Consider the following 13,743-nt stretch of genomic DNA (forward strand, 5'->3'; position numbering starts at 1 on the left):
CCAAAATACATCAAAATAAGAACAAACTGGCTGCAGGATCTCTGCAGATAGAGACACCAGCACACACTTATAGTGGGTCATGAATGATGATTGAGAGGAGTCTTCTTCTGAATGTTTTTGTTTTTTTGGAAAATCTTTAAGTGGAAGAGTAGGCTTTTAGTTGTTGTATGAAATGTAAAAATATAAAAAGTTGAAAGCAGAACAACATCCTGGATGTAGGTGGAACATTGTGCAGTGATGATACGCTATGTTTATTTCAAATGTTGAATGGAAGGGGTGCAATTTAAACCAAGGTAAACAGATTACAGAGGCTTACATTATTGTGAGATGCTGTTTCAGCAAAAAATACCAGGTGGTTTAACACAGGACTGGCGTATCGACTGTGTGTGTATTACAGCTTGTAGGTAGGTAATTATGTTTATGTGTGCGTGTGCGTGTGCGTGTGCGTGTGCGTGTGCGTGAGAGAGAGAGAGAGAGAGAGAGAGAGAGAGAGAGAGAGAGAGAGAGAGAGAGAGATTAGGAGTAAGGATTACTTAAACAGGATGACCAGTCAGTCACCAGTGCCCCCCCCCCCATGCAATGAGTAAAGAGCTAAGAAACCTAATGCTGGCCCTACGAGGGCATTCATAATGCAGTTGGGTGCCTTTTTCAAGACTGGACTGCATCCGAACACAGAGACACGCACTCACACAGACACACACACACACACACACACACACACTAACATTCAATTATGTGTATATGATACTTATGTTGATTATTTCAGGTTGATTAAATCAAACAGCTCACTTCAGAGGAAAAGAAACTTCAAGACTAACAACAAAAATAGACATAAAATAGCATAAAAAGCATTTCAGCGCTGTGTAACTCGATACTATAGTAACCTCATAGCCATGCAACGCCAGCCCTCACATGCAAGTCGTCTGTTTGAATTACCTTGTTTGTGTGTGTGTGTGTGTGTGTGTGTGTGTGTGTGTGTGTGTGTGTGTGTGTGTGTGTGTGTGTGTGTGTGTGTGTGTGCGCCTGGGAGTGTTTGTGTGGACCAAAGAGTTCCATACAATCAGGGTGGTTTTAACAGGACCCTTCATTAGAATGGGAGTGTCAGACAGCAGAGAGATGAAGAGTAAGGGAAGGAGGGAGGGAAGAGCAGAGTAAACAGCTGTCTCTCCATCATTCAGCCAAACCCTCAGCTCACCAGGCCAAATCCCCTAAAGCCAAGAGCCGCATCTATGGGGGCAACCGCAAACACTTTGAGGGTTATAAAACTTGTGACCTGTTCTGATAGCCATAAGGTTAAGGAACCAACAGCACTTTCATAACTGACCTTTCACTGTTTTAGCCTTCAGCAAGGTCTCAAAGTGTCCGGATTATTGCCATCGCTGCTCACTGCATTTGATATGTTAATGAAAAGTGATGCAGTATAAGGTCATCATACCAATGCTAGACTGTACTTTGACTGTATCATATCAGAATGTCTCAGAGGACTGTCACATTGCGTAAAATCCTATACAAATAGACCATTCACAGGAAAAATCACTCAACATCCACAACAAATGCTGCTCTGTGTCGTGTGAGATTTGCACTGTGGGAATTATAGTAGTCCTCTTCCTTCCATGTGCCCGACCACATTGTTTGTGTATGTGTGTATATGTGTGAGCATGCATTGTGTGTACAGCCTGTGTGTCTTTGTCAGTTTCAGAGTAATTGCCCAGAGTGACCCCCGGTTAGGGTCCACAGGCCAAATCACAGTGTCCGTCCTCCAGACGCTGCTTTCCCAGTTGAGGCCATGCACAGCAGCCTAAAATCTGTCCCCCTACCATGAAGCAGAGGGACAGGATCACACTGAAGACACACACACACACACACACACACACACACACACACACACACACACACCCGTGCATGCAGGCAGACCAGGAAGAGACATGGCTCCAGGGTCACGAGAAAGAGGCTTGGATGGAAAAAGGCATTCTTTCACATGTAGCTACTTTCAGATATCGGTCATGGCATGCTTGTTTTAGCTCCTCATGCTTTTGGAGTTCACCCCGGGAAGTCTCACTAATGGCAACAGTGCTGGAGCTGGCTTCAGATCCCCCAAGAGGGAAAGAGAGTGAAAAGGACTGGCCTTCTTACTACTCTGGGATCAGCTACGAGAAAATTGTAAGTGTTATTTTTACGCATAGAAAAAGACTCAAAGACAGTCAAATGTTAAGGTCTTTGCTCTGGTAGGTTGTTGCATTTGGGCCTTTATTGGTCCTGTGTTTCATCTTTTCATTCATCATGTTTGCTCTGTGCCCTCCCGTCAATACGATGGAAATGTCCGGTAAACAGTCAGCTACAGAAACCTCTGTAAATGTCACCAAAACATGGCCGGTCTATTCATTGCCTCGTGTTTGATCCAAGGACAGAGTGGTGACACTGAGGCAATGGAAAACTCTGGGGGGAGAAAGGACAAGGGCAATGGCACACAGCACTCCGCCTCTGAATTATAGCTTGAAATAGGAAGATGAGCAAGACAGGGAGAGAGAAAGTAACACTGAGACAACAGAGACAGCGTTAAAGAGATATTGCTAAAGAAAGAGCTTGCAATGCCTCGAGCATGCCCTGCGTCCTTACCAACTAATAAATGAATCTTCCAACAGTGAATTACTCTTCATTAAAGTCAGATCAACTGCTGTATTTGTCCTTTTAGATGCTGGCTTAGATTCTGGTCAAACTCTTCCACGACGGTGTCACCTTTATTTTTCTCAATAAGTCTTAGCACTGATTAACACCACGCTGAGCTCAGGCAACATGGTCTATTTTGACTCTGTTGCAAATGGTGTTGTACTTCAATAACTCACTCAGGAGTGCCTAAACACGCACACAAACATATGCACACCACTGTGTGGTTTCTTGAAAAGATGCCAAGAAACTGTCATGTTACCATGTGTATGCCAACTCCCTTGCTCATGGTCAATGGACACTGAACCAGTTTAACATAGCTCAGCTGAACAAAGCATTGCTGTGGTTGGACTGGACTAATACAGAGGATTGCTCTACGGTACAGTGAAGATGCTTCTATTTTGATCAACTTGTCACACAGCGAGACACCTGACGGTTGGTTTGATTAGTCTACTCCTCTCTGTGCTACTCAGCTATGCGGACAGACTAGATCCATCAAGGGCGATCCCCTGGCATCACTATTCTGCTCATTTAAAACACAAAGCCTGTGATGTAAACTAATGAAACAAGAGTATCTCGGATAAAAATAAACATTTATTTATATGAGCTACATACACTATCTTCATAATAATATTAATTAGCTATATATATTATATATATTTTGAGTATATATTTTACCAGAAGATACAACTGATTATAATGAACTGAATCACTAGTAGAGGCGATGAATCAAATGTAATATTTTAACATTTGGTTAAGTTTGTGACAGCGTTTCAATTTAAGCTTCTTAACCTTATTGTAAAATTGGATCAGACTTTTTATTTTTTCTATGAAACTGCTACAACCACATCGGACCACACAGAGAGCCGAGATGCTTGGAACAACAAGCTGTAAAGCCACTGTGATTAGATGCCTTTGTTATTCTTCTCATTTTCCATCTAATTTTCTAGCAAAACGATAAGTTTCTAAACATCCCGCACAGATTGAAATGATTATTTCAACAACAAGAAAACTCACACAAGCACTCTTTTCTGTTTCTACTCCTGGTGTTTTGTATATACCTTACTATATTCTATATTTTATGGCTTCTCACCTGCTATGCTGTGCTCGCTGTCTGGGGCAGGGCCAAGGGCGCTGGGTGGAGAAGGGGAGGAGTTGGTGGACACAGGCTTGTCCCCGTCCTGAGGGCGACTTTTAGAGGTCTCGATGCCTTTGACTCTCCTGGCATGCCGGTTTCCTTTGTAATGGGCTTCTGCCTGGCTCTATAGGCAAACACGGGAAATATGAAAGAATGTTTACGTTGTAAGACAACACCAATACCAACCAGGTGAATACAACATTGCAGTCTGGATTAGACTCACTGTGATAGACACTCACGAACACATGCATGCATGTCATTAGGATAGCATGTTATTTAATGTACTCTGGGGACTGGAGCCACAGACAGCAGGCATGTTAACAGGGGATGGATAAATGGATTAAAAGCTTGCGAACGAAAAGATGTAATGATGCAGGGATGGAGATATTCGAGACCTTGACCTGTCTGCCCCCCGTAGTCATTTTATAGTCAGATTTTCAAATGAACTATAAATGATCTTGCAGTATATTAAGTCTAACGGTACATCTGTTTCTGGATCATCTGTTTGTCTACATTTAGGCAATACCGCTCAGCTCAAAATGTTGACATACGTCCTCTGCAGTCTAAACCTCTACATACACCCTGACAGTACTTGGCTCCAGCTTTCATTACTACAGCAATGCTGACAGACATGCCAAGGGGAGTTGAACTGAGGGTCACTGAGATGCCTAACTATCTGCTTGGAGGGCCCATAAGTCACACACTGACACTACCCTCCCTCCTGCAGCACACACACCTTAATAGAAGTACACATTATCACTGAGAGCCTGGGAGGCATACGTGGGCTCCAACATAAATATTGCCTTCAGCTGCTCACTGAACAGGGTCAGGCTCCTGTACAATCCCAGACCTATACATACTTCATACACATGCTAAGACCCTGTCTGTAATATCTCATATAAAGTTAAAGAGTGGATGTGGATTCTGGAGGTTTTAATAGGCTGGAGATCTTCCTGCATTTCAGCAAAGGAAAAAAAGAAGCACAGATCTATTACAGAAGCTAGTGTGGCTAATCTCCTGATGAAAGGCTAGAAACGAACAAATGTGTTTGTTCAGGGAGTAAACAACAGAGGCGAGCCATTCATCATGAGACTACCGGGACATCAGGGGAGTCTGTCTCTAGTCAGTGTATGTTTGAGAGAGAGGTGTGTGAGTTTAGGACAACATGGTTTATGAGATGATGCTACACTAAACTGTCGCCAGTGTTTTACCTCACCATATGGTGACTGTGAAACAAAACACACACACACACACACACACACACACACACACACACACACACACACACACACACACACGGGTTATTAATCCACCCTTATTTTAATAATAATAATAATATTAATAATAATAATAATAATAAATTGTATTTGTAAAGCGCCTTTCAAAGCTAAAAGTAATCTGAAGGCGCTAGATTTTCCATCTGTTCTTTATCTCCCCTCTATCTTGGTTTAAGTGTCGTTCAATTAGAAATACAAATAGGCTCTTGCTGATACGGACACATTATATCAGCACGGCACTTGAGTCAAATAGTTCCCTGCTGTCCCCAAAAGTATGTTGTCTGAGCAGATGTGTCATGCCATGTGCTGTGCTCGCCAAATAATCTTTGTATGCCGAGATGCCAATGATGACGATGATTATTAATTTGCTGGATTACAGTTTCCAGGGAGAAACATGTTGAGAAAGAGTAGCTGACGGCTGCTATAAGTGCTGAAAGGCTTGGAGAAGTCCGTCCGTACATCACATTGACCACAGGCTCAGGAGTGGGGATAGACTGGCAGGAAGCAGGGGGTGATGAATAATGTGCGTGAGCCCAGTTGTGTATGTTTGCTGTATGTGTGTGCTGTGAGCTGGTACGGTAAACCCGGGGCAGTGACATGTTTCTTGTATATCACAATGACAAACTGGACTCTAGATATAGCAGACCCTTTGTAACTGACACTGTCAAAGGGGTCTTAAGGAGCTGCTTTAGTAAAGCCTGCAGATTAAGGTATAGAGAGCTGTGGGTGCAAAAAGGGGGGTGGGTCAGGAGGGCTGCTGAAAGAGAAGCGATCTCTCAGATGAAAGAAGGAATGAGGGGAGATAGAAGCGTATATGGTGGTGTCTGGCAAAGCTGCCACAGAGGCTCTCTTAACCTCTCCAACCAAGCCAAGGGGATCAATTGCCAAGCAGCTGAGTATCATTGTGAGGTCCTCGATGGAGACAAGGGAAAGGGAAGGAAGAAAAGATAAAGGGGATATGGTGCGCAGCCAGGGTACTCCGAAAGACAAGGGGGAAAACGAGGAAGCTGATGTAAAGAGCTGTACCGAAAATGGGGAATGATACAAACGAGACAAAGATCTCAGAGAGAGGAAAAGCTGCACTGCATCAGCCTGTATTTCATTATGCAGAGGGTTCAAACTGAACAAGTGCTTTCCAGCATGACTATCATTATAAGGGGAAAGCTGTGATTTTACAGCATAGCTACAGCTGCAGCTCCAGATGAGACAAAGAGGAAGAAAAAAGGAGAGGAAGTTAAAAGTGAGGAAAAAATAAGAGATAGACTGGGACAATACACGAGCAGGATACAGAGTGAGAGGGTGTGAAATAAAGAGGGGGGTGGCAGGGAGGTAGAGAGGAAGAATAATGGATGTTTATCAGCCTATAGTGTTGCTGCAGCAGCTGTGACGTTGGTCAATGCAGCGCGACAGAGCCTATGATGTCACTAATGCAGCACACCACCAAGGTTATTGTGTGTAAACCACTGTTTAACACCTCACACCACCATACGATGCAGGGACAGTGGGGCACAAACCCTCCCCCAATCCTTTCCTCTTCTCCTCTCTTTCCCCTCCGAGTCGCCTCTCTCCCACTTTCCCAAGATGCACTGGGGCTGTCAGAACCAGACATTAATCCATGCCCTTGACGAATGCATCTTATAATAAGTAGTGGCAGGCAATTTTAGGCATTTCCACAGTGTAAATAATGCAGCTTTAGAGAGAGAGACAGATAGAAAGAGGGGAAGAAGGTTGAGACAGGCGGAGAAAGAAAGAGGCACAGAGAGAAAGATCAAATGGGGATGCATGAATGATGGCAAAATGATGCGTGAAATGAGGGGAGCAGGAGGTGCGAGCAGGAAGGCAGAAGTGGATCCTTTGAAGACAAATACATTGATCATGACATTACATGGTAAGCCCCCATCGCTTTCCTTGACCTAAACAATACAATCAACTCACAGATGGCTGATGATGAAATGTCAACATCAAGGGCAAAATAATCTTTCTCTCTAAAGACTGCCTGGAAAAATGGGGCACAGGATTCCCGCTGCATTATTTTCACCCATGAAATATTTATCCCGACAAAACATTATGTGAAAGAGAACAGTGTGGGTGGGGAGTCATTCTATGGCGATATAAAGGATATTTCTCTCCAGCCGAGCTTAGTAGGACAGCACAAATGACACACAGCCTGCTGCAAGTTTGACATTGCTGATACACTGCAGTGTGTGCTTTCTTTCTTGTGTACACTGGAAGCGACAATGACAGCAGAGAGGTTCTGTAGTTCTGCATATCATAATCCTGAGGATAAACGTTTGAACATGAGTGATGTGTGTCTTTCATCTGTTAGGCAGCAGTAGGTGTCACCTATTGTTACACACATGTGCACAAGTATATATGACATGAGACCGAAACATACGCTTTAATTTGTTCATTTTTATCGTTTTAGAAAATCCTACCTGTTTATGCATCATACGGTAACTGGTCCAAACTCTTTTATTGCATTAATATTTGGTTCAGTCTGTTGTAATTTGTGACAGTTATCTTAGTCTGATTATTGTTGTAACAATGTTTATATGCTCTCCTCTTGACCAGGTGTGTCTTGAAATTGACAAGATGTTTTTACCTGGTTAAATAAAAGAAACTGAAAATAAATTGAAGCCAGTCATTTGCTCAATGTGTCATAGTGTTAAAGGCACAGTAAGGAATCACCAGATAGGTTCATGTCAGAAAATGACAAATATCAGAAGTTATAATTGTTTTAAGGTTAAGTGCAGCCTACTGCTATAAACAGTATTCATCACCCCACTGTGGACATGCTGTCCAGTCAGCAATGCTCACAGTGTTGTGCTTGTTTTGGTTGGTACATTAGAGTCTGGACACTTTACCTGCTTCTCATGTAACTTTGCTCCATTTCTTTTCCTTTTAGCTGTCATTAAAACAACAGTTTAACCATTAAGTTAAATACTTGAATTATTCACAGCTTTATTGTATATCCTAACTGTATCCATCAGGCCTGCTAGATGTGGGGCTCAAAGTATTTCATCATATAAACATATTTGTCTAACTGCTTCCTGCATCTATGAAGATATACAGAGAACTCTGCACAGAGTAAACTCAAAATTATAGGCCAGCAGCTCCCTGACCACATGGAAACCATGATTGTAGACCTGAGGAGTATATATAGCACCCGTCCACTCCTTAATGCTGTGTATTGTGGATGGATGTACGCCCTGGCCCTGCAGCCTGCACCACTGAAAAGGGAGCATCACAGCCAAATTATACACTGTGCACATGACATTTGGCACTGTTGTTGTCATGTGTCTATCCTATACATCCACAGCAAGAAGAATAGGTTTGCATCACTACACACAAAATACTTCCATACGATGTTTGTTTTCTTTAATTTGTCATCAGTCATCTGTGCAAGTTGCCCATGGGCATAACGTGCCATTAAACTCCCATTATGAGTTTAGATATAAACTACACCATATGGACAAACAGATGAAACTGCTGTTAGAATTAATTGTTACAGAATTATACAAAAGCATGCATACTTCATGGCATGCTTTGAAATGAACTGTAAACATTTTGAAGATCTTAATCAAGCTTTTTCAACGCTGATGGGCAAGAGAAACTCTCTCTGAAAATGCAGGAAAAACTATTTCTATGCCTCTCAGCTTCTGCAGCATCTCTCAGCTTGTGCTGCAGTGCTTATTGCTTCTGCTAACTGCACACCGTCTTGAAACAAATTAAATTCCAACGGGGTCGCAACTGCCAAAACACAGACCAAACAAATGTACCACATACTCTGTGTCAACACCCTCTCTCAGGATAGCAAACAGATAGAAAGCCCTCCAACACATTCCTAAAGAAAAAAGTGTACGAGGTGAAAGGTGTCTGTGTATAAACAGCAAGATGGGAAATGGAGACATCACGAGAGATGGAGGGAGAGAAATACTGTGTATGGGTTTATTTTATCTTTCTGTACCTCTGAGTTGAAGCGGATCTGGCAGACGTTACAGGAGATGACTGGCCGCTTGGTCTTGATCAGTGGAACTCCAAAGGTGTGGTTGATCACAGCCTTCTGCACCGGATCCATCTGACAGAAACAATGACAGAGAAATCTGTAAGCTATAATCCCTACTCAGTTACTACTACTACTGCAGCGCTGTGTTCCAGAAGTCCGGTGCTGCAAGTCGACATAGTGATGTAAGTATGTGTGATGCCCTCTACCTCGGGTTGTAGAGGCCAATGTGGAGTGGAGGGGCCCATGAGACTAAACCTGAAAGTCTAACTGACCACATGCAGGGGGTATGAAGTTTGTTTTTGTTCAACTGTGACGCCTTGTTGCTACAACTGAGACACCTGTTGCACCCTACCCAGGCTCAGAGTTCTTATTCTGACCAGGATGTAGTTTCATACGCTCCCTGTGTTAATTGTTTCAGCTGGGACGTCCATCATGGTGTTAAGCAACTCGTATAAATTTAACAGACTCGCTTTGGGAGCTCTCCAAAGTGTCAGAGGCTAAGCCTCCCACTTAAACTCTGTCCCAGACAGAAAAGACCCGGCCAGGACCAAGATAAAAGGGCTCCATTCCAATATTTATCTATGTTTGAAGCTTGCATTTATCGAGCGATCATTGTTAATTGACCTTAGTATTAGTGTAGAGTCAATGGCTAGGGTGTATTTCCTCCACAGACAACTGTCTGGCTATATCTAAAGCTAAAGCAGGCAGAAATATATAAGATGATGTGGCACTGTATGGGTGCACACAAATAATTATAAGAATGAAAAGACCTGACCTGAAGTACAAAATGGATATGATGCTGTGCGTTTTGAATTCATAAGGCACCCAGGGAATGTTCCAGAGAGTCCTCCAAGTCTGATGCAAGCCTGTTAGTTTGGAGAGCCAGACAGACTGTAAATGACTCCATATGGCTCATCCCTATGTTTAATTTGGCTTATTACCAAACTTTCCCTTAAGCTATCTTGCAACCAGCGTCATAGTCTCATCTATGGCTCAAGACTGGCCTGAGGAGTGAAGGAGACTAAAGAGCGGCTAAAATGCATATTCTCATAAGTCAAGCACAAACTATTTAAATTTCAGCATGGTTCACATTACTCTGCAACTCCAAGGAAACAGGGTAAACAGAAAGAAAGAAATGGGGTGGAGGCCCGAGGCATTTAGCTGGGTGACAGGACAGCACAGAAACACACGATCTGGAGGAGCGAATGAGTGAGAAAGTGGGAGAGGTAGATGGATTGGGACAGATAGAAAGAGAAAGGGAGGGGGAAAGGGGAAAGAACCCAGAGAGGCCGGACATCCTCACATCGCACATTCTTATCTCAGTTGGCTTTCTTTCCCATACTGCATGTTTCATGACTCCCTCTATTTTGCTCCCCAGAAACAGCCTAAAGTAGGCTCTACTGCTTCTGTCAATTCAGATGGATAAAAGAGGAGGGGCATATACTATCAAAGAAACTGCATGAATACCTCAGCAGTGACTATGCATTAGCCAGCTGAAATCAACAAAAAAATCAACTTGTCAAAAGTTACCCCCAACTGCTATATTACAAGCTAGCATAGCTGACAGATTGTGGGTCAAATACTGTTTGTGGGTGTCCTTGCTGTGACCCATCACCAAGAACTGGACAGGCTCAGTGAAGTAACTGTACACATGAATCATGGGCTTCTCCCCAGCCTGTCATACAGTACTCTGGGTGTGGGTCAGCTATGACCCATTCAGTCTACTTGGCTGTTAAAAACACAGCCCAGCTGCCAACAAGCCTTTTAGGACAGCAGCTCACATACTTCCTACCCAAATGTTCTACAAAACATGTCTTCATGAAATAGGAGCTGAGCATTGTGATGTAATTGAAGAGGGATTTTCCAAAACTCACTCTAGTCGCTTTGACCAATTTGGAGAGAACCAGCAGTTGTGTTTAAAATTGGCGTTGTTTCCTGCATTAATAGTTTAAATCCATTTAATCTTTAAAATATGTTAAAAAAAATCAAAATCAAAAACAAACATATATTTCGTCATAAAAGTAGAGGTTTGGAAGCATTTCAGTTTGCAGCAGTTCAAGTGCGGTGAGAGGTCTGGAAGATGTGAGTAAACCGCACAGACCACTGACTTTAGCATCACTCAGTGGTCACATCAACAGCTCCACGGGGCCTTAAGACACAAACAACCAAATGACTTTTGTCAACACAGAGCGTCATCTGTGGAGAAGCAGCCCAATGAGCAACCAAGCATCTCCCGGCGCTGCACAACAGCATGCACTTAAACTCACTCTCCTCTTTATTTTAATGTATTTTTCTATCTCTCTCACTTCCCTCACCTCTTTATTATGCAATCCTTCATCTGCTATTCCTTTCCCATCCTTTCTTTGTTTCTGCTCTCTTCTTCAAGTGTGTTTGATCAGTTGTCTCTGTTTGGGAGGGTTGGATTCCAGCAACGAGCGGTGCACTGTTCTGTGACTCTCGGTTGGACCACTCTGGCAGTCACGCCACAGTCTGCACTGTGCCAGATAAAAACAGCCTTTGAAGCTCTTGGTTCTACATTACTTTTGAGTTGTGGCCAGATTAAGACACACTTGGGTGTAAAACAAACAAAATAACGTTCAAAAGCTCCAAGCATTTAAGTACTCACCTTCTCCTCCTCTGTGTCTGTAGAAGCTTGGAGCTGCATTGGTCCTCCTGTGTGTGCTGCTAGTCGAAGTGTGTGTTTGAGCCTCAGCATGTGCAAGATTGAGAGTGTATGGTGCACCTTCCTCACTCATTCAGACCCTGTTTGGTTGGTTGGTTGTCAATGCTGAATACAAACGAACTCACTAAGAAGACTTGTGCCTAATGATGCATTGCCAGCTACTTTCTTTGTTTTTCCTCTTTTGGCACACTGTCTGCTTCTCTTTGAAATGCTGCAAGAGAAGAAGTAAGTGTCTGCTGTAAGGATTTTCTCAAATCTCTGCCTTACACTTTTTTTCACTAACACATCACCTAACAAGTTCCTGTCCCTTTTGCTCAGCCTCCTTCTCCTTCTCCTCTCCTCTCCTCTCAGCTATTTTCTCTCTCTCTGCCTCACACTAAAGTGCGTTTCCCTCAGTCTGCTTTCCAGTTCTCTCCTCCCCTTCTCTCTCTCTCTCTCTCTCTCTCTCTCTCTCTACCGCCTTCTTCAGGCATACTTGATCTGTCCAGATGCAGCCAGGATTGTGTGTCCCACTCTCCCCCAGCTCGACTCTCCCCCTCTCCCCCTCTCCCCCAAGTGCACACCATCTATCATATGTCATCATCAGCCACTGGAGCTTTTGTCCAGCAACCCCCAACCACACCACATATGAACACACACACACACACACACACACACACACACACACACACACACACACACACACACACACACACACACACACACACACACACACACAATAATCTTTTTCTCTGGTTTCTTGCTACAATGCTCCAAAGGTAAATGTGATGGCTTGAGGCCAAACATCATTAAGTGCACATACGCTGTGATGAAGCTCTAAAACACACTCCAGATGATCACTGTTTTCAAAAGTCTGAAACTTGTAGAGGTAACAGGTGTGATCAAATGTCAGTCAATTAATCTGGAGGAGACTACTGCTGGAATAAGACTATGGATGGAATAAGAGTTGTGTAGGAGGAGAGTGAGAAATGAGATTAAAGGAGAACGGACAGCAGGTGAGATTCAACAAGTCTGCACACGGCTTTGCATGATTAGACACCTTCACCTGGAATTCCTGACTTTGCGACCAGAGCAAGCCCACATCAGTGCATGCATCTTGGCTCAGAGGTGTGTGAGCATGCGTCTATATCAGGACCAGCTGCTGCAGATAAATAATTCAGCCTTGTCACTGTCTAGAGGCACATTGAGTGAGACAAGAAGGTAGAGGACAAATCACATTAGAGGACCATTAAAGCTGTATATGGCTTTAGGAGAGGCTATTCGTTTGCTATGAGGCTAATAATCCTCAATGTGAGCCTCATTAAGACTGTACAAACTCAGCACAGATCACTTAATTAGAGAGAATGATAGAATAACTAGCTGCCAGCTTAGTGCAGGGACATTTCTCAGTGTTAGTGCTGCTATAATGCTGGGTCTTCATTGACATAGTTTGCATATCATTATTTATTACAGTCTGATAGTGCAGACAGGCACTAAGAGGCATAATAATACTAGTTCACCCTCCATTCATACAGTTATATGAGAGAGATGAGACCCAACTAAATTAAGCATAACAACTCAGGGGGAAGTTGAGGGCCATCAAGACAAAGCCCTCATTAGCAGCAACCAACATTTGTTTTATTTTAGCATTTTCATCAAAGATCAAAGATGCATTGTAAAGCTATACTGTATGTCACAGATAAAACAACTGAGACTGTGAACTATGCTTCTGGCATCACATGCTCTTCCCCTAGACAAGGGGTGTCAAACATGCGGCCCGGGGGGCAAAACCGGCCCGCGGGATGACTTTGCAAAGTGTAAAAATGAGTTGTTTTGATCATAAAGTAAAATACTGTTCCAGATACCTGTGACAAAATGTTTTGTGCCTTTGTAGATGCACTGTGATCTGTAAGTTGTAACCCACATGTGTAAATGATAAACTGAGGCATACTATTGTTCAAATTAAGAAGTTCCAGGTTCATAATGTTGTCATAAT

The 13,743-nt window shown here is 43.1% G+C and overlaps 1 protein-coding gene across 4 annotated transcripts in view; it reads right to left on the reverse strand.

Annotated features, from left to right (window-relative positions):
* znf385a (zinc finger protein 385A) overlaps positions 1–13,743 on the reverse strand; it is a 58,023-nt gene that overhangs the window by 7,688 nt on the left and 36,592 nt on the right. For 3 of the 4 annotated variants that reach the window (XM_029435311.1, XM_029435312.1, XM_029435313.1), the window contains exons 3-4: positions 9,047–9,157; positions 3,758–3,926 (exon numbers count right to left, since the gene is read on the reverse strand). In XM_029435311.1, coding sequence (XP_029291171.1) covers positions 3,758–3,926; positions 9,047–9,157 — 280 coding nt within the window. Of the gene's footprint in view, positions 1–3,757; positions 3,927–9,046; positions 9,158–11,711; positions 12,124–13,743 lie in introns of those variants that run through there. The other variant, XM_029435314.1, reaches the window with a different exon arrangement.

This window comes from Cottoperca gobio, chromosome 7, assembly GCF_900634415.1.
Source record: "Cottoperca gobio chromosome 7, fCotGob3.1, whole genome shotgun sequence".
In the NCBI taxonomy this organism is placed as follows: Eukaryota; Metazoa; Chordata; class Actinopteri; order Perciformes; family Bovichtidae; genus Cottoperca; species Cottoperca gobio.